At 41.0% G+C, this 19,069-nt stretch overlaps 1 protein-coding gene across 3 annotated transcripts in view; it reads left to right on the top strand.

Annotated features, from left to right (window-relative positions):
- The window catches only part of HS3ST5 (heparan sulfate-glucosamine 3-sulfotransferase 5), a 163,527-nt gene extending 154,312 nt beyond the window's left edge, over positions 1-9,215 (top strand). For all 3 annotated transcript variants that reach the window (XM_057739481.1, XM_057739479.1, XM_057739480.1), the window contains 2 exons: positions 3,833-3,971; positions 7,494-9,215. In XM_057739481.1, coding sequence (XP_057595464.1) covers positions 3,865-3,971; positions 7,494-8,424 — 1,038 coding nt within the window. In that variant the 5' untranslated portion in view covers positions 3,833-3,864 and the 3' untranslated portion in view covers positions 8,425-9,215. The remainder of the gene's footprint in view (positions 1-3,832; positions 3,972-7,493) is intronic.
- Positions 9,216-19,069: the final 9,854 nt, after the last annotated feature.

Raw genomic sequence — 19,069 nt, 5'->3', positions numbered from 1 at the left:
TGAGGGACAAAATACCCTGTGTTAGGAAGATTAACCAGACCCTCTGCACCATAGCAAAGGAACGTGGAGACACTGCCAAATGTTAAGAAACAAGGAAGGCACTAAGTGCCTGGACAGGACACGGAAAGGAGAAATTTAGGAGGGTTTACCGGCCGTGGTGGCCGGAGAGAGAAAAGACAATAGAAAATGATTTGGAGTTTTGTGTGGCATTCCCTCCACTGTAAAAATACAGACACAAGATTAATACAGACCTGTTGCGTTGGAATCTCTGCGGGCAGGGGCCGCTGCGCGCTTTCTAAAGGCTCTGCAAGCCCACCGTGGAGAACCACCAGCCTGTGGAGCAGAGCAGACAGACTCCAGGTGGACCGCCTCTCAGTTAGCTTTCTCGTACTTCGCAGTCCGTCGGCAGGCCTGGCCCGTTGCCAGGAGGAGTGGTGGAACACTCAGAAGGCAGCGGCTAACATCAACCCAACACTTCTGAACTCCGGAATCCTAACTGTGGTTCCGGCTCCGAGAACAAAAATTCAGGAGAGGAGGGAGTGGACCGTGAACTAGGGCATCAGCTGGAGAGGCCTTCCTGGAGAAACTGGGACATGGCCCAGACTTTAAAGAATGGCTGAGCTGTAGCTGCAGACAGACAGGTGGATCAGGGAGCTGGCGAAAGCAGACTAAGAATCGTGCGGTACAGCTTTGAACGGGGAACGTGGGTGCTACGTGTAGGCAGCAGAGGAGGCCAAGTGACCCCCAGCCTCCCTCCAAGTTGCTCCCCTGTATGAGGCTGGAGACCCTCACTGAGGCCATGGGCATCACACTTTACCTTTGCCTTTCCCATCTCTCGCCTTTGCAGCTGGCCCTCTTCAACCACGTCATAGCTTTTACTCTTGCCTACTGTGTGTGAGCACAGATTAAACTCATTTACACTAAAATAGAAGGATACACAATCTCTTATGTTAGTCTGGCATATTGATAAGGCTTTGTATAGTGATGTTACTTGTAGAACCCTTACTTTATTCTCATGATAGCCCTACGGAGTGGGGAAGTTAGAGATTGTCCCCATTTTACAGAGAAGAAAAAAAAAAGGTTCTGAGACTCTAAGCAGCCACCTCAAGATCACTAATGGGAGAATCTGAATAGGGGACTTGAACACAGGTTTCTCTCTGCCACATCTTGTTCCACATCTCGCTGCAGTATTTGCATTTCAACAGGGTCGGAGCCCTGTGGTGAAGGCAGGTGGTTCTGAGGACTTCAGACATCAACCCAGAGATAGGAGACTGATTCTTCCAGTGAAGCCCTGAGTCGTGCTGCATAAGTTACTGCCTTTGCCTCCACACTACCTGCCAGTTGTGTGAACATAGGCACGTTGGAGAAAATTATCTGAGCTTTGCTTTACGTGTTTGTGAAATGGAAATAACTGTATCCGCCTCATAGGGCTTTTCTGACAATTTCCTGAGATACCACCTGGACAATGTCCTTGTCACACACGAGGTCTCACCAAACCTTATTTTCTCTCCCCATTTTTTTCCCCATTTTATCTACACGCAGAGCAGACCATGCTAAGCCAGAATCCTAGGCTCATCCAGTCCCTGCAAAGACCCTTCTTAATACCTTCTCTTCACTTTTGCTCTTAGCCCTTTCTCTTCCCCCTGCACCCCCCATGTCCAAAGTAGCCTTCCTTCACTTCTCAAACCAGCCAAGCATTTCCCTCTGCTGTACTTTTGTGCATGCTCGTTCCTCTGGCTGAAACCCACCTGCCCTCCTCCTGCCCTCCTTGGTCCTTGTGCTCCAGGTATAAGCCCAAGTGTCACTTCTTCAGGAAGGACTGAAGTAGCTTCCTCCTGTTATTCGTTCTCACTGCGTCCTGTACTTTTCCTCTGTGATTACAATTTGTAGGTACGTGTGAATCCGACATTTACTGGTTTCGTTTCTGTTTCTCCACTAGACTGTAGCCTCCCATGTTGGCCACTATCTCCAGGGCACCCAGTACAGAATCCAGCACATAAATTACATTCCATAAATATTTGTGGACTGTGTGTTGGATGAGTGCTGCTCTTCTCTCTCCCTTTTGGGATGCCCTCCCACAGCCTCCTCAGCAAGTCACGCACTACATACCACAAAAAAGCATTCCCGTCAGAGCCTCACACCTGACCATTTCCTTCATTTTCTTTCCCCAACATGTATTTATACATTATCATGAATGAGGTGGTGTTCTCTGGTCTTTTCACAATTCCCTAATCACATTATTAATCTTCCAAGGGCGAAAACTCTTTCAGGATGTTTTTTGGAATCCCCCATAAATCTGGTAGAATAGCTGGAAATGCTATCAGTGCTCCATATTTCTTGATGAATGAAAGAATCAACCCATCAATCCTAGTATAATCCTTTCGCACAGAGAAAATCTTCACTTAGCAAGTACGGAGAGACTATTGCAGCCAAACAATTTCTAACCACGACCCATTGGTGTTGTCCCTCTTCTGGGGTTTTGAGTTCCAATGAGAAGCAAACAATCTTATCTTGCAAAGAGGATTGGATTTATTTTTAATAAGAAAGGCTGAATTGGGAGCTTGCATTTTCTCCCCAAATTTAATAGTAGCACTAGGAAAGCCTTACACTCCTCAGCTGGCCTTATTTCAGGTATAAGAGTACAAAGCTTCCAGTAAGCTTCTGTCTTGATGTTAGAGCAAGACCTGTAACACCAACCCTGTTTCAGTTCATTGAGAGCCAGGAGGGGTCACATAGCAGGAGCATCTAGTCTGAGCATGTTTTCAGAATGAGTCAGTCCAGTCCAGGCCTGGACAGGGGAGGGGAAGGGAAACATCAGGGTTCTGAGAGCCGCTGTCCCCAAACATTTGAGATCCTGATAGTTACCGCTGGTATCCTCAGTAAGTAAAGACATAGCTTTTGATCTAACCCCCTTCCTCCATTCACAACTGGAACGAAACAAAACAAAAAACATGTCAGTGGGCTTCCCTGGTGGCACAGTGGTTAAGAATCCGCCTGCCAATGCAGAGGACACGGGCTCGAGCCCTGGTCTGGGAAGATTCCACAGGCCGCAGAGCAACTAAGCCCCTATGCCACAACCACTGAGCCTGCACTCTAGAGCCCGTGAGCCACAACTGTTTGAGCCCACGTGCCACAACTACTGAAGCCCGTGCACCTAGAGCCCGTGCTCCACAACAAGAGAAGCCACCGCAATAAGAAGCCTGCGCACCACGACGAAGAGCATCCTCTACTCACCGCAGCTAGAGAAAGCCCATGTGCAGCAATGAAGACCCAACACAGCCAATAAATAAATAAATAAACAAATACATTGATAAAAACAAACAAACAAAACAAAAACATGTCAGTAAAACATGTCATTGTTATGCCCCAAATGATAGCTTACTGAAGGGGGATTTCAACTGCTACGTTCAGCCCACTATACTGAAGCAGAGCCTTCAGTTTCCTGGTTGCCCTGCTGCTGAACCTCAGGTTGCTCAGTTGCTCATTTTGTCAGTATTCTTTGAATGATTAACAACAACAAGTATATAAATTGCATACATATTTAAAATCATTTCCGCATTTTACTTTACTTTGACAATTGTCCAGCAAGTTCTGTCTAGTTAGTGTCTTCCCCCAGCTTAGTATTTGATCTTATAACACAGAGCAGGAAAAGGTAGGTAAGCTTTGCCAAATACCTGTTATACCATGAACGTTGTCAAGGCTGATATGGCACCTGTTGCTTGTGTGACATCACTTAATCACCTGTATTCCCACCCCTGCTTGGCTTTGTGACAATCAGCAGAGCCGGTAAGAGATGACTGCTGATGAGTCCCCTTGTCTTCCCATCTCCCAGGCTGCAGAAGTCCTGAAGGTTGATGGAGGGCCATGCTATTCAAACAGCAGGCGTGGCTGAGACAGAAGCTCCTGGTGCTGGGAAGCCTTGCTGTTGGGAGTCTCCTGTATCTAGTCGCCAGAGTTGGGAGCTTGGATAGGTAGGTGATTAAATACATACTTATGCCTGTGTGACTTTAAATGTCGCTTGATTTAAACTTCCTTAGGACATAATTTTAAATCTACCCATTTGTTTTCCTCTCTCAAAATTCTCAAGAAACATATTTTTCTGCAGTATTGATTTTGATTTATTGAGCCTTTAAAAGAAAGAGATCCAAGTTACTCAAACCAAGGTATTCGTCAAGATCCATTTGTATTCGGTGTGTGTTGACATTTGTTTTCAGAGAAGGGATAAAGCCACGTACAGTAAAAATGTCATTTACTAGAGCTCTGTGTGCATCTGGTTGTTCACCTCTAGCCATAGCAAAATAGTGATGATGTGTTTATGTATCTACATTTTGAAATTTAAGGGTGGGTAATTAATGTGCTACCAAGAGAGTTAAAATTATGTATGATCCTGTAAAGGAGCTCATCAGGTTTGGAATCCACTGCCCTGGAAAGATGGCTGCAGGCTTGGACAGTTTTAACTACGTTAATTAGCTCTGGTTTCCAGGAGCTGAACATACCAGACAAGGAGGTTGTCGCTCAGAGTAGTTGCCCAGAAAGCAATGGAAAATTCACAGAGAGGAAATCTACAGAGCTAGGGTTTGGCACTAAATAAGCCAATAGTTGAGAGGTACTAGACCTGCAGAAGTCCAGCAATGTCAGCTGGCTTCACATTGAACGCCTCTGGACTCTTCCCACATTGGGTATGATTGGAAAGGGCAGAGAAGTTAATTTCTGAAATTCGAAGCTTCCTTCTTTGCCCTTTAAAATCAATTCTTGCACTTGAAAGACTGAAGTCTGTTCCCCATGAATTCAATTTCCATTTTCTATGAAAGTGCAGCCACACATTAAAATAAAAACATCTTCCTTACAGTTTTTCTTTTCTAATCTATAGATGTTATCACACAGATATTTGACAAATAATATAACAGTGGTCTTTATTTTCCTTCAGCCAGTATTAATTTTGACTGATAAAATGAACCCCTTTGATGCTTTTCAATTCAAAATTCCTAAGTAAACTTCCTACTCACTAGCTGCTAACTATGGGAAATGGTATAACCCAGAGCTTGTCACTGACTCCGAGTAGTTCCCTAAAATAGTGCTTGTTATTAGTGAAAAGCCTCGAGTGGTACCACTGTCCTATGTCCATAACAGAACTTTTATATCAAGTTCTTCCCAATACCTTTAGTTTGCTTCTAATCATTTGCTTTACTGAGCAATTGATCTAACAATCATTAACACATTAGTTATCTTAGTTGATAACTCTTTTCATTTTTAACCTGGTCTCTAGTCTCTAACGGGGTAGCTTTTATAAGGAATTGAATTGCTTGGTGGGCTTTCTCAAAACCTCTCACTTGAGAGTTTGAGCACGTTGTCTGAAATAGACATATGCTGATACAGACCTGTCTTTTAGAAACTGAAGACCCTGTTCTCTGGGTGGGAGGCTGAGCTCAGTTACTTCTACTGTCCCTTCCAATCCTAAAATGTCACGTTTTTTAGTCTGGGGTCCTTGCCTACTCTTCAGGAAGTGGAAATAATGTGATATTTTCTCTTTTCTTGAGTTGGGGAGTTAAAAAAGCAACTTTTCTGCAGGGAATGAGCTCCCATGGTAGAAGGTATATAAAGGAAAGAAGGAAAATTGCATTTTCTAGAAGTAGGGAAATTCCTTTCCAGCTCAAACAGGGCAGACACTGTTTCAGCCTCTCTTAGCCTGGGTTCTGTGAGAGAATCAAGTCCTACAGGAAAGGATTTGATTGACTGTTCCCTCAGTTCTCCCAAGGACAGCATCATTCAAAATGCCTGGGAGAGAAGTCCATCATTCCATTCAATGGATGCTTTAAGAAATTAGGGCTTAATTCTCAACTGGAGCCCAAGAAGAGCTAAAAGATGAATTTGTGACATCACAATGTCACAATTAAAAACATACTTTGACTTATGTATGTGTCGCTACTTTTATATGTTCCATGTAAAGCTCTAGCATATTAATCCTATTAAAAAATTTATAAAAACAAAATCCATGTTTATCTAAGGTATTAAACCTTTTTTTAATACTATGCCATATTTTCACGTTTTACACATTGAGCATAAGTTGTTTTTAAAATCATAACAAACCCACAAAAAAAGTAAAATCTGTTCATATTTTTCATTCGCATCATGATAAATAGCTGTTTAAACAGAGCACAGGCCACACCCCTTCCTCTCAGTTCTGCAGAATGCCTTGGCATGACCCTGAGCTTTCCCCCTTCTCCCTTTAATTGTAAACCTTACAGAAAATAAGAAAGGTATCGTGGGGTCTCTTGGGAACAGCAAGAGACAGGCTCGTTGCCACAGAGAGGGGGACATAGACTCCAAATTATTAGGGCAACTAGAAGCTTCACTTGGAGCAATTGATTTGACAGCCATTTTGACTAACATTATAAACTTTAACAAGAAAGGGAAAATGCCTTCTCAGGTAAATTTAGGAAAGTTATAATGAATTTCAGTTCAATTTCAGACTGTACCCAAAAGGAAGTTCAATTTACTAACCATATAAACGGGCCACACCAAATGAAATCGTGACTCCAGCCTAGTAGCGTTGTGACTGTTACCACAACTTTCCCTCTGAAAAAAAAGCAGTGGTGCTTGTTCATTGCTTAGGGCAACGTTGAAGTGGAAATCCTCCTTTCTGGCTCCATCCATTGCCTTTCTTCCTTCACGAGCTCGAGTCCCTGATTTAAATGGGCTTGGCAATGAGGACCTGAGGTTTCTGGTGCTGCCACGGTCTTGTTGATTTCTGGTCCCAGGTGTGATAGGTGATATACAGCACTTGCTGATGGCATTGGGTTTGCACCTACATTCAGCAAAGTAAAAACATAAGCCTGACCTTTTTAGATAGAAAGAAAGAGAGGCAGAAGAAATATGTACTCTCCTAGCTGTCCACAAGGCCAAAAGCAGAAATTCTCATAGAATGGAAAGCTCAGCGTGTGCCAAGATTGGAATTTTGTAGGTTGATGACACAAATAGCCAAGGGCAGAAACTGGGACCTCTTTTCAGATTATATCTCAAAGATTTTTCAGAGTCGTATGAGTGCAGCTGAGCTGCAAGAAAATAGTACCACACAAAACCCACAAGACGTGGCCTCCTAGTTGCCCTTTAGCCTCCCAGCTGAAGAGGCTAATCTTCTGTCTTTCATATTTTCTAAATGATGTTAACTAGTGAGCTGTTAAAAGGCTATTAGTATGGTTGGTGTCACTTGTCTGTCCTGTACTGTGAACATCAGTACACGCTGTAGTCAATTAAGTGCTTGGTGAATAAAAATTTTGAGAAGCACTAATAAAAATATCCCATCAATTATGTGTGCTCCATTTAATACAGAGTTGCTTAAAGTAAAATTTCCCAAACATATGTTCATTATGGATTGCAGAAGGCGGGGAACAGTGGTTTTATTTATGCCTTTAAAATCTTACTCTGACTGGGAACCAGAGAAATGAGAAATTACTTGCAATGAGCTCCTTAGAGCGTCTCTCTGTTACTTACAGGCTGCAACCCATTTGCCCCATCGAAGGCCGATTCGGAGCCCGTGGTCAGGCTGAGTTCCCCCTGCGCGCCCTGCAGTTTAAGCGCGGCCTGCTGCACGAGTTCCGGAAGGGCAACGCTTCCAAGGAGCAGGTGCACCTTCATGACCTGGTCCAGCAGCTCCCCAAGGCCATTATCATCGGGGTGAGGAAAGGAGGCACCAGGGCCCTGCTTGAGATGCTGAACCTCCATCCAGCAGTGGTCAAAGCCTCTCAAGAAATCCACTTTTTTGACAATGATGAGAATTATGCCAAGGGTATTGAGTGGTATAGGAAAAAGATGCCTTTTTCCTACCCTCAGCAAATCACAATTGAAAAGAGCCCAGCATATTTTATCACGGAGGAGGTTCCGGAAAGGATTTACAGAATGAACTCATCCATCAAGTTGTTGATCATTGTCAGGGAGCCAACCACAAGAGCTATTTCTGATTACACTCAGGTGCTAGAGGGGAAGGAGAGGAAGAATAAAACATATTACAAGTTTGAGAAGCTGGCCATAGACCCTAATACCTGCGAAGTGAACACGAAATACAAGGCAGTAAGAACCAGCATCTACACCAAACATCTGGAAAGGTGGTTGAAGTACTTTCCAATTGAGCAATTTCACATCGTCGATGGAGATCGACTCATCACGGAACCCCTGCCAGAACTTCAGCTCGTGGAGAAGTTCCTAAATCTTCCCCCGAGAATAAGTCAATACAATTTGTATTTCAATGCTACCAGAGGGTTTTACTGCTTGCGATTTAACATTATCTTTAATAAGTGCCTGGCGGGCAGCAAGGGGCGTATTCATCCGGAGGTGGACCCCTCTGTCATTACCAAATTGCGCAAATTCTTTCACCCTTTCAATCAAAAATTTTACCAGATCACTGGGAGGACATTGAACTGGCCCTAAAATAATGTCACACAACACTGTGTGTTGTGCCTGGAGACACACATGTCTCTTCTAGATTAAAATATGCACTTTTCCTAGACACAACTGTCCAAGTCATTTTTCCATGTATACTTGTACATACGCAGTGTGTTACCAAATATAAGATCAGCTCTTTTCCTACTGAAAATTTACAAAGAAACAGTGTGCTGTCTACATAGTTGCATCTTTTACATTATTTACAAAAAGAGGTGGTGGTACTGGGGGAGAGTGACTTCAGCTATTCTCAAAGAGTCAGTCTTCCTTTGAGTCAGAATTTGTCGCCTGCCATTTTCATAGATTTAAGCCAAAAGATTAACTTGTGAAAATGTACCAATGGCTGTGAAGTTTCAGGAAGTAGAGGATTGAGTTATGCATTCTTTTCTAAGGGAAAGCTGACTCTTTAATTCAGATGCTGAATTGATGCCATGAAAACAGAAAATACTATTTTCTTATTATTTAAAAGAATGTCTTATCTCATAAAATTGACATCGTTCCAAAGTTCCTGTGGTGATTTTGCACTATTGTTTTCTCGTATGGACCATGGTGTCACTTGTAGCATGTCAATCACACATGGGAAAGTCGAGTCCTTTTACTTCCATGTTCTGTGTCAACAAAGAGAAATGTCATGTACATAATGTATATAGTTGTAAATACTGGTTTCACACTAAGTAATTCTATTTTGTAAACTGAATATGGCTATTTAATTTATTGTGAAAATTAAATTTATTGTGGTATTTAAAAAATGGAATGGATTAAAATTACTCTATGTGCAATTTTTTTTTTACTCATTTTGTTTTATGTGCCCTGTGCTGGCTCCCAAAGTCAAAGCTGTTTATGTGCACATGAGAGCACTTGGAAAGATGCACTTGGAAAGATGATTTCTGTACTCTTGTGAAAATGTAGTTATGAAGTGAGGTTGAGTATATTTTTTAAAATATCTCAGTCATCTGGAAATCTGGTATAACAGCCACGTCAAAGAGCACTAGTGCTTCTCTGCTACAACCTTGTAACAATTAACTTACCTGCAGTTGTTCCTGGTGCCAGGAGACAGACAAGAAGTACTTTAATATAATCAAGGCATAGAAGAATCACAATTTTATTTGAACCTCTAATCAGTGTCAGACCAATAGAGAAATTAAATAAAATAAGATTAGAAAACTTGTGTAGCCTCTGTACTGAAAGCTGCCAATGCTTCAAAAATGGATAGATACTCTCAGAACTCCCTCTTTGAGATGAAACTACATCAGCCTGCTCAGACATGATCAAATTACATAGTGTTGCTATTACTAACATAAACATATGGCTCAGATTTCCATCCAGAGAAATTAATGCTAAATTGGGCGCTTGCTAACACCAGATAGCCTGTATTATGCTTAAATATAATTCGAAAAACCTTGGAAAGAGGTATCAGTTGATAAAAAAGATGGATTTTTCACAATCATGGTTGCTTATCCAGTAGAGGATGTTTCAAGGAGTTTTGTTCACATTGAGAGTGCCTAGCAAATAGCAATGGATTCCCTTTTGATTGTACTAAGCGTTGATTTTCTTCATGAGTTGTTCATCCTGTCCAGTGATTTGATGGTGAACTTTTCTAAATAAATAGCCCTTTGCCCTTCAGTGTCGGTATATATTGCTTCTCAAGCGACAGCCTTGGTAATCATCTCTGCTGTTTCAATTAGCACTGATGCTGTTTTCTCAGCACAGAACAGACATGACACGAGCACCCGCTGACAGGCCAGCTTCTCACTAACTGTGCAGTGACTCTGGAGTGAGAGTCTTGGGTCTAAATGTCAATCACTCTCCTTTAAGCCATGAATGAAATCAAATATAAGGAACCTAGCATCAGATTTCCCTATGCCTCAACTCTCAGCTAACCATCAGAGTAAACTGTTTGAATACTACATAGTAGTATTCAAGGACATAATCACACATTATCATTAATTTTATTGTAACTCTTTCTAGAGCACTCTACAGCTAATACAGTTTTATACCAGTAACTGTCAAAGTACGCTCCATTGGAACACTGATGTTTCAAAAACTAAGTCTAGGTATTCCACCAGTAAAACTGAAAAATGACAATCTTTTCCTAGATGCATAGAAAAATTTTTAAAAGTAATGAATAGAAATTTTTCAGTGATAATCTTTTACATTTCAAATTTGTCTTCAACTTTGCTGCTCTACCAACAGTGTATATCAAAGTTGATTCTAAGATTCTATTTGACTTGTGCTGACTTTTATAATTTGTTATTTGTAGCTCAGTAAGCAAGTATTTCTTCCTCACATATGGGAAAAAAATGCTGTAGTTTCCAGTTGTTGAATAAGTTTGAGAATTGTTTTAAACCTTGAAGCCTCCTTACAGAGACATAAAACAGGAGGCCTGGCCTAGGAAAATGTTTTTAGAGGCAGGTTTCACATCACTGACAAAACAGAACAAAACAAAATAAAAAACAAACAAAAAGTCACAGCCACTGCTGATTGATCTAGGTAGAAATAAAAATCCTACGACTTAACAGTACACTTCCACTAGAGGTTTCAAACCTCCTTGTTTAGAAAATGTTTCCTGCTGTCATCAAACAGGCACCTGACCTCTAGAGAAATCCACAGCTCATTACAACAGATCCACTAGGGTTCTCTTTAGTAAGTTATTCCTTTTACATCATGAAAACTTTGCATTTCTTCCGGAGGCTTGTTGGCACCATATGGTTTTGTGAAACAGTTCAAGCTGCAAAGAGAAAAAAAAACTGTTTAAGCAGTGGTGAAGTTACTGCTGGATTTTAAAGCTGAAACTACATGATTTTGGAAGCCAAGGAATTCCAATTATAATTGTACAAACAGGAACAAGAGTCACAAGGGAGTGAGAGAGACTAGGGAACAGAGAGAAAAAGAGACATACAAACCCAGAGACAGACATCAAATTCCAAGTCCATCATGTAGTCACCTGAAATCACCTCCCAAAACCCTCGATTGATGAACGTACTAATTTTTCCTACTAATTGCACTGTAGTATAGGAAAAATCTAAGACATCAGGGTCCTTAGCTAATGTGTGCTAACGCAAAGACACGTAAACCCATCGTAATCACATCTGATCTTAGATTTGGTACCTTTTATGTTGATGGACTAGCAATTGCCAGAACAGTTTCCACTAAAGATGATGGAGCCTTGTGAGAGCACTGCTTGGGGTGCTGCCCCTGGAACAAGGGCCCTGCTGGAGGACAAGCTCCAGGACCAGAGAACTCCTGGGATGCTGCTAAGGGAAGGTAAGAACCAAGGATAAGTGCAGCCCCAAATCCAGCCCTGCCAATAAGCTTGTGCTTTGTCCAGTTAGCAGTCTGCTAGATTGGATTACCTTCATAAGCCTAATTTGAGAATTTTCCAGGGATGGAGAATTTCAAATGATCATAAATAGTGTCTTCCTGCTGAAGTCTTTTGCACTCTTTTCGCACACTCAGCAGCCATTTTCCACTTAGGAGAACAGACTACAGTCTAAGCTGAAAAAAAAACTTTGCTGAAAAGATTCCCTCTAAAAATGACTACATACAGCAAAATCTTAGCAATTCAGGCTAACAAGGTGAAAATATAGAGTATTTTAAAGCAAATTCATTGCAATTATTCCCAAGTAGACAAAGTGCCAAACTATACTAACAATAGATTGATAAATAGATATCTAATTGCACCTGCTTTTCAAAATAAAAGCCTCTTAATTGGCAATTTTTTTTTCTAAATGGGTGTTACTTCAAGTATTTTCAAAACAGTCTGTCCTCTTAAGTAGGTTACTCAGGCCCCCTAGCATCTGTTTATCAATTTTTATAGCAAACCTTTCTTTTACAGCTAGTGCAAGGATGAAATTTGGGCCAAAATATGATCATTTGGTAAGGTCCTAATAAATGATGCCTTATGACACATCTTACAAAAACAATTTCTTTATGTTTTATGCTTTTAAAGATTTCTTTCCAATTACAGTTTATCATAGCTTAGAGGAATAAGAGTGCTATTTCATAATGATTAGAAGTGGACTGGGGCAATGAAAAGGCAGAACTGAACTGAGAGCAATATGCATTTCCCGTAGAAAGCACCTGATTGGTATTCCAAGAACAAATGTCTGTTATTTAAGGGCAGCTCAGCCGAAAAGCAATAACCTTTCAATCATATCAAGGAGGCAGCAGCATGCTTGATACCTTACCAGGCTAGTTCTATCACTTCTGAATTTGTAAACCATATCAGTCTACTAGGTTTGAGTGAGCTGTTGGTGAAAGGGTTTATTGTTTCTAAACATACATGTCATCCCACTTTAAAATCAGTCCACCAAGAAGGTGAGTCACTCCCAGAAGATCGGTAACGTCGTTTCAAAGAGCTGGCTCATCTTCCACATTTCTAAATGCCCACAGCTTTGCTTTGTATTACCTTTTTTTAAATGGCACCAGAGAACGAAGGCCAACTGCAAAACTGCCTATTTCTTTGGTAAGGCCACACTGATGGCATCCTCCATCTCTGGCTCATTTTTTTCTAGGAATGAGGTAAAGGTATCCTTTCAAAGACAGTTCTCTGGGTATGTTGACCATGGAAGAGTCATACTCTCTCCCTGCCACCGAGCTTCTGGTTATAGGTCCACCCACCTGAGACTTATATCAGAAGATACAGGAAAGAGAAGAAAACTGAACACAACGTTCTCCCGCAAGTAAGGTACCGTAACGTTTTCAAAAGTGTTTAGGAAATATATTTGTTTCATTGAAAACAAAAGAAATATAAGCTAAATGTAAGTGAAATGGGCAAGTCAATTCACCTCTTTGGGCTTGAGTTTTCTATTAAATAAAATTGGAGCATCAGATTAGGAGATGTTTAAGCTCTTTCAAGATATCATACCATCAGGTAAAAATGATTATTGGAGCATGCTTGTGACAGTGAATGTCACAGAGTTGGGGGCATGAAGATGGAGAGAAAGGAGGGGTTAGACTCAATGTACTTAGCTGTTTCTGTGCCTGTGCGTAGGATCTCTCCCAAAAATTTCATGTCTGTGGTTTGTCTTTAAGGAATATTCTTTGTTATTCTTCCCTTACAACTAAATCATCTTTCGAGTCAACCTTATTCCTGGCTTTGGCTTCCATTTTACCTATCACTTCCTGCATTAATTAACTTTTGTTGCATAACAGACCACCTCCAAAACATTCTAATTAGCTCAGGATTCTGTTGCTTAGCTGGATAGTCCTTCTGGTCTGGTCCAGCTTGGCTCCACACTGCTGGCCTTCCTCATGCACTTGTGGTTTCTGGTAGGTCAGCTGGTGACTGGATGATGTAAGGTGACATCTCTTAAATGTCAGCAGCATGTGCTGCTGATGGATTGGTGCTACTTGCCAATATTGGCTATTGGCTCAAAGACAAAGGTGCCTGGGTCACATGTGTCTCATCACTTAGTAGACTCACTTGGGCATCTTCATGGTAGTCAGAGGGCTGTAAAGAATAGCAAGAGAGGGCAAATCTCTTTGTGCAAGCATTTTTCAAACATTTATTTCAATCCTGTTAGTTATTTCTCATTGAACAAAGCATGTCACGTGGCCAAGCCCAGCGTCATTGTGGGAGGCGACGGCACAGAAGTGTGGCTATAGGAAAGGAAATTATTGTGGCCATTTCTGCAAATATGGACCACACTTCTCAACCGTGATTCTATCATGATGAAAATTATAACAATTATAGTAATAATTCACTAAACAACTTTATCTTCCTCCACTCCTAAAGAAACATAATGATAACAAGAAGGATGGTAGGCAGAATAATGCCCTCCTTCCAAAGATATATACATCCTAATCTCAGGAACCTGTGAATATGTTACCTTACATGCCAAAAGGGGCTTTGTAGATGTGACGCAGTGAAGGACTTCGAGATGGGGAGATTTTTCTGGATTATTTGGGTGGGCCCAGTGTAACCACAGGGTCCTTAAAGGTAGGAGAGAGAGAAAAAGAGAGAGAAGAGGACAGAGAGATGTTGATAATGGAAAAATGGGTTTAGACTTTGGGGACCTTCAGAGAGATGTAGCATTGCTGACTTTGAAGATGGAGGGAAGCGGCCGCAAGCCAATGAATATAGGCAGCTCTAAGAAGCTGGAAAAGGCAAGGAAATAGTTTTACCTGGATCCTCTGGAAGGAAACATATCCCTGCCAACACCTTAATTTTAGCCCAGTAAAACTTGTGTTGGACTTTTAAATGTACCGAGATGTGAAAGCATACGTTTTTGTTGTTTTAAGCCACTAAGTGTGTGGTAAATTGTTACAGTAGCCGTAGAAAATGAGTGCAGGAAATCAAGGGAAACAGATTGCTCACCAAATGCTGGTGTATTTAATCAGCTTATGCTCCTCTAGCATCACAGGGTGAGGGGGAAAGAGCTATCGGTCACAAAGGGCGTTTCCAAACAAAGCAAGCAGAAGTCCTGATGCGTGGGACCTGAAGGCTAGCACCCCTGCAAGCTCCTGCAGGTGAATACAGGCGGAGTGACCCTCAAAGAGACAATTCCCCGGTCACAGAAACTCAGAGCAAGTCTCATTTCTTCTGGGACACCTCCACTGAAGCCCAACGGGTAAGAAACAGTTTAATGGTAAATTGCAGATAAGTTTACGGCAAGGTCTGGATTATGTGACATATAAAAGTATCTTTTACATTTTGGTTTTCACACGGAAAAAAGAAAACATTTTCAGTCTTCTTACAAGTCCATGAAATCTAGCCTCAATCGAGAGTGTCTGAAGTCTCCAAAGATCAGATCCAGGAGCCTTATTTTAGATTGGTTCCAGGATCTCCTCCAAACGGCCTCGAAAATTGTTCTGTAGGGAAAACAAAGACCTGAGATTCTTTTTCCTGACCTTAATGAAATTCAGAGGCATTTATTGATCACCTAATATGTTCCTAGCTTCTGAAAGATTTATCAAACAATTACTAAAGGTCACTAGGAAAGCCAGAGTTAGAGGTGTGACTAGAATACAGCCCTCCAGAATTCCAGCCACTTGTCAAGGAAAGTCTCTAAGTGGTTCTATTTATTATTTATGTCTACCTACTTCCTAAAAGGATTTGAGGTGGTAATTTTCTAATTAAAATTTGTTTCTAATCTCTTTCTAATCTTGTTTTATTGGCTGCATTTCAACCCTCTTGTACTTAATCAACCTTGAATAGTAATGTGTATTGAGTGTGTATAAAAATATGAATTAGCATTAAAATTAAAATGTACACACATTTAGTACACATGTAATACCTATGGACAAGTCTGTATTTGTAAGCCTGTTGAAAGAAACGAATAATTGTTCATTACGGGACTAATCAAAACCATCCTTTTGTTAGTGATTATCTGTCAAATTTGCACAGCTGCTTTTTAAAAATTACGTTCCAAAGGTGCCACAGTCCAGCCAAATACAGTGAACACAGTGAATACACATAAGGAAAAGAAAAATTCAATAAACTAATATTTCAGAAGCACATTAACCGATCTGGAAACAAATATTTTGATAAAAGGACACAAGTTGCCTAATTAAACTGTCACTGCTACAGTATAAGTTTCAGTGGTAAAAAATATATATCTATTTGTCTTGTTAATTCAAGGATTTTGAAGATGCTTACATGGGAAATATTATACATGCCACCATTGTGTACCTGTGCACGTAGACATGCGCATATATGCGTGCACGCCTGTGTGTGATTCTTGACGATTCTCTGTGTCTCATCCTCATGTGATTATCACATTACTTTTCAGCTTGATCATCACAAATCTTCCACCTTGGAATTGTGTCAGCTTTCTCTGAAAGCACAATAATAATTAATTAATATTAATAATGAAAATATATAATAACATTATAATTGATAACAAAAGAGTGATTCATTCATTCAATCCACAAAGGTTAATTTATTACCTATCACTAGATTCTGAATTATTTTTCATTATTTTTAAATTTAAAGATAAATTTAAGAACAATGTGTTTACTTGGTATTATTATCTGCATCTATTGTGTCTGAGGCACTAATTTTAAATTGCGTGATATTAGTAAGTACACACACCCAAGCCTAAAACTCTGAGAGCATGGAATCAGTCATTCTCTCTGGGAAACAACACTGAAAATAAAAGGTTTTCGAGGTAGGGACCAGAATCATCACGACAGAATATCCCCAGTGCTCGGCTTTACCCCTGCAGCCAACTCATGGGAAAGACTGCAGAGGGACCAGACACCCACTGAGCGTTATCTGTGTTTACACCCACAGAATCACCGGCTGACTGCAGTCATACAAACCCTTCATTTGGATAGAGTTTGTGGAAATTGGTCACATTGGTCACTACAGGATTGTCCCCAAAAAAGTTACTTCCGTCTTTCCAATTTTTCCTTCAAACAATATCTTTGAAATATTTGGAGGAAGAACTTAACAACTCTTTATGTGAAATGACTTCTTTCTCCACGTCTTTGATGGCTTATGTCCCACAAGGGCCCCAGCCCCTGCCACGTGCTCTCAGAGCATTCAGGAGCCCTCGGCAGCTCCCTAGCGCGGCTCACACACAGCCCGCCAGCACCGCAGGGCACTGAGTCAGGTGTGGCTGTCTGGCAGTACCACAGCCAACCCTGCTGGGCACTGCGGCTCTCCAGCTGGCATTGCCACTGCCTCCACATCCAAAGACCTATGGCCATGTAAGTATGGGGGTGGGGGGAGGGGGAGGTGGGGGGGGGGATCCTGTCTCTCCTTCTGTTGTACTCCCTTTTTAAAAGTACTGAAGTCATCCCATGTAGATATCAAAAAAAGCAGCCCTTTCCACTTTGTGTTCAGAATCCACCCTCTCCATAAGGCCAGGCTAGAGTGGAGGACAAATCTGAGTAACAGACACCATGGTAAACTCAGAATCTTGTGATAGGTGTTCAGTAAACCTTTGTGGATTGACTGGATGAATGACCCTTTCGTTATCATGATGGAGACTTTACTGCTGAATTAAGCTTGTCTGTCTGTCTCTTTCTTTCCTTAGAATGAGATCTCTGCCAGGAGATTCTAAGGTCTTTTATGCAAAAAGATCTCTGGTGGCCAACTCACCATACAGCCAGACATGTTCCCCAGCAGTGGACATAATGCAGGCTTTTGCTGGGCTCCTGAACGCCCATTATACTTTTAACGCGTTGTAAGATATAGGTGCTAAGAACCAAGGGCTAGTTTCAGAATCTATGCTACAAAGGCCTTTTCATGCCAGGAACGAGGATGACAGTTTAAATCACTTCTCTCCTTTATGTCTCATAATATACAACAGTGAGGCAGCAGATGTCAACTTCTATTTATATGAGTCCTGGCCCCGCAATAATATGGATCCCTAAATTTTCTCTGCTAAACTGTTAAATTTTATATTTAATTTAACATGAATTAAAATTGTGAATTTCCAAAACAATGACCAAAACAATAAACTAATTGCCACTTTCATCACAGTAAACCATACTCTGAATATCATTGTTTAGGGTTTTCTGGTATTAAAGGTGAACAGCTTAGGTCACTAGTGGTATAGAAGTAAAGCTCATTGTTGTCGTTTTAAATTACAGTTGACTTCTATCTCTTTTGCATGTCAACACATCTTAGCCTGAGAATGTGCAGACACAATATAGTGGACCCAAAGAAAAGTAGACCGTTTATAGGCCACAAGGACGCTGGAAAAAAAACAGGAATCTGGGTATACGCAATAACTCTCCAGTCATAGAGTAGGAGAAACACCCACTTTTATTTGCTTTGACACATTCAGGGAATCATTATTAGCTATTAATTAAGGAACGATTAAAGCTAATTATTTGATTAAGGTTCTGTGTGTCCAAATGAAATAACCAGACCAGGGATGATCCACTTATTTCTACTCTAATACTGGAAGTGCCTGCAAATTGAAAGTGTCATTCTATGAGTCTAGTTGATTATTGTGTCTCAGTTGATTGGTTACATCATATAGACACAGGCAAATCTTTTAGGAACATACTTTGATGCATGAATGATTTTGGAAAATTCAGCAAGTTGAAGAGGCAGCAGCTGTGAATATGGGAAAAGCTTGACCTGAATATCCACCTGTCAGTAGAGTTACACGTGTCAGGGCAGGATGAGTAATACAGTTAATGTCTACCCAGTGGGCTGCTTATTTCAGTATCTCGTAGGTAATTCTGGCAGAGACTCAAAAGAAATGTTTATGTGAATTTCTACCCCTCGTATTGCAGATAAGAAGTCCAGATGGGGAGCCATTATTCTCTATGCTAAAATGTGGGTGTTGACCTTATTGTCTTAGTAAATGCAGCATCATTAAGAGAATGGTGTCTTTGGGACTTCCCTGGCATTCTGGTGGTTGAGACACTGTGCTTCCAATGCAGGGTGTGCGGTTCGATCCCTGGTTGGGGAACTAAGATCCCGCATGCCACAAGGCCAAGAAACTTAAAAAGAGAGAGAGAGAGTGAGAGAGAGAATGGTGTCTTTGTTTCAATATTCCTTTTGAAAAATGTAACTTTCTTCTCATCGTAAGCAACTTTAGGACAAGTATTGCCATCAAAGTCTCCCTATCTCTTGCAGGCCCCAGACTCACACTTTACACCATAGTAAATGATTTAAAAAAATTAATGAAAAAAAGTAACTATTTATTTACATAATATCAAGAATCTT

The sequence above is a fragment of the Hippopotamus amphibius genome, chromosome 6 (assembly GCF_030028045.1).
Source record: "Hippopotamus amphibius kiboko isolate mHipAmp2 chromosome 6, mHipAmp2.hap2, whole genome shotgun sequence".
Taxonomy (NCBI): domain Eukaryota; kingdom Metazoa; phylum Chordata; class Mammalia; order Artiodactyla; family Hippopotamidae; genus Hippopotamus; species Hippopotamus amphibius.
This window is presented reverse-complemented; position numbering and strand designations above follow the sequence as displayed.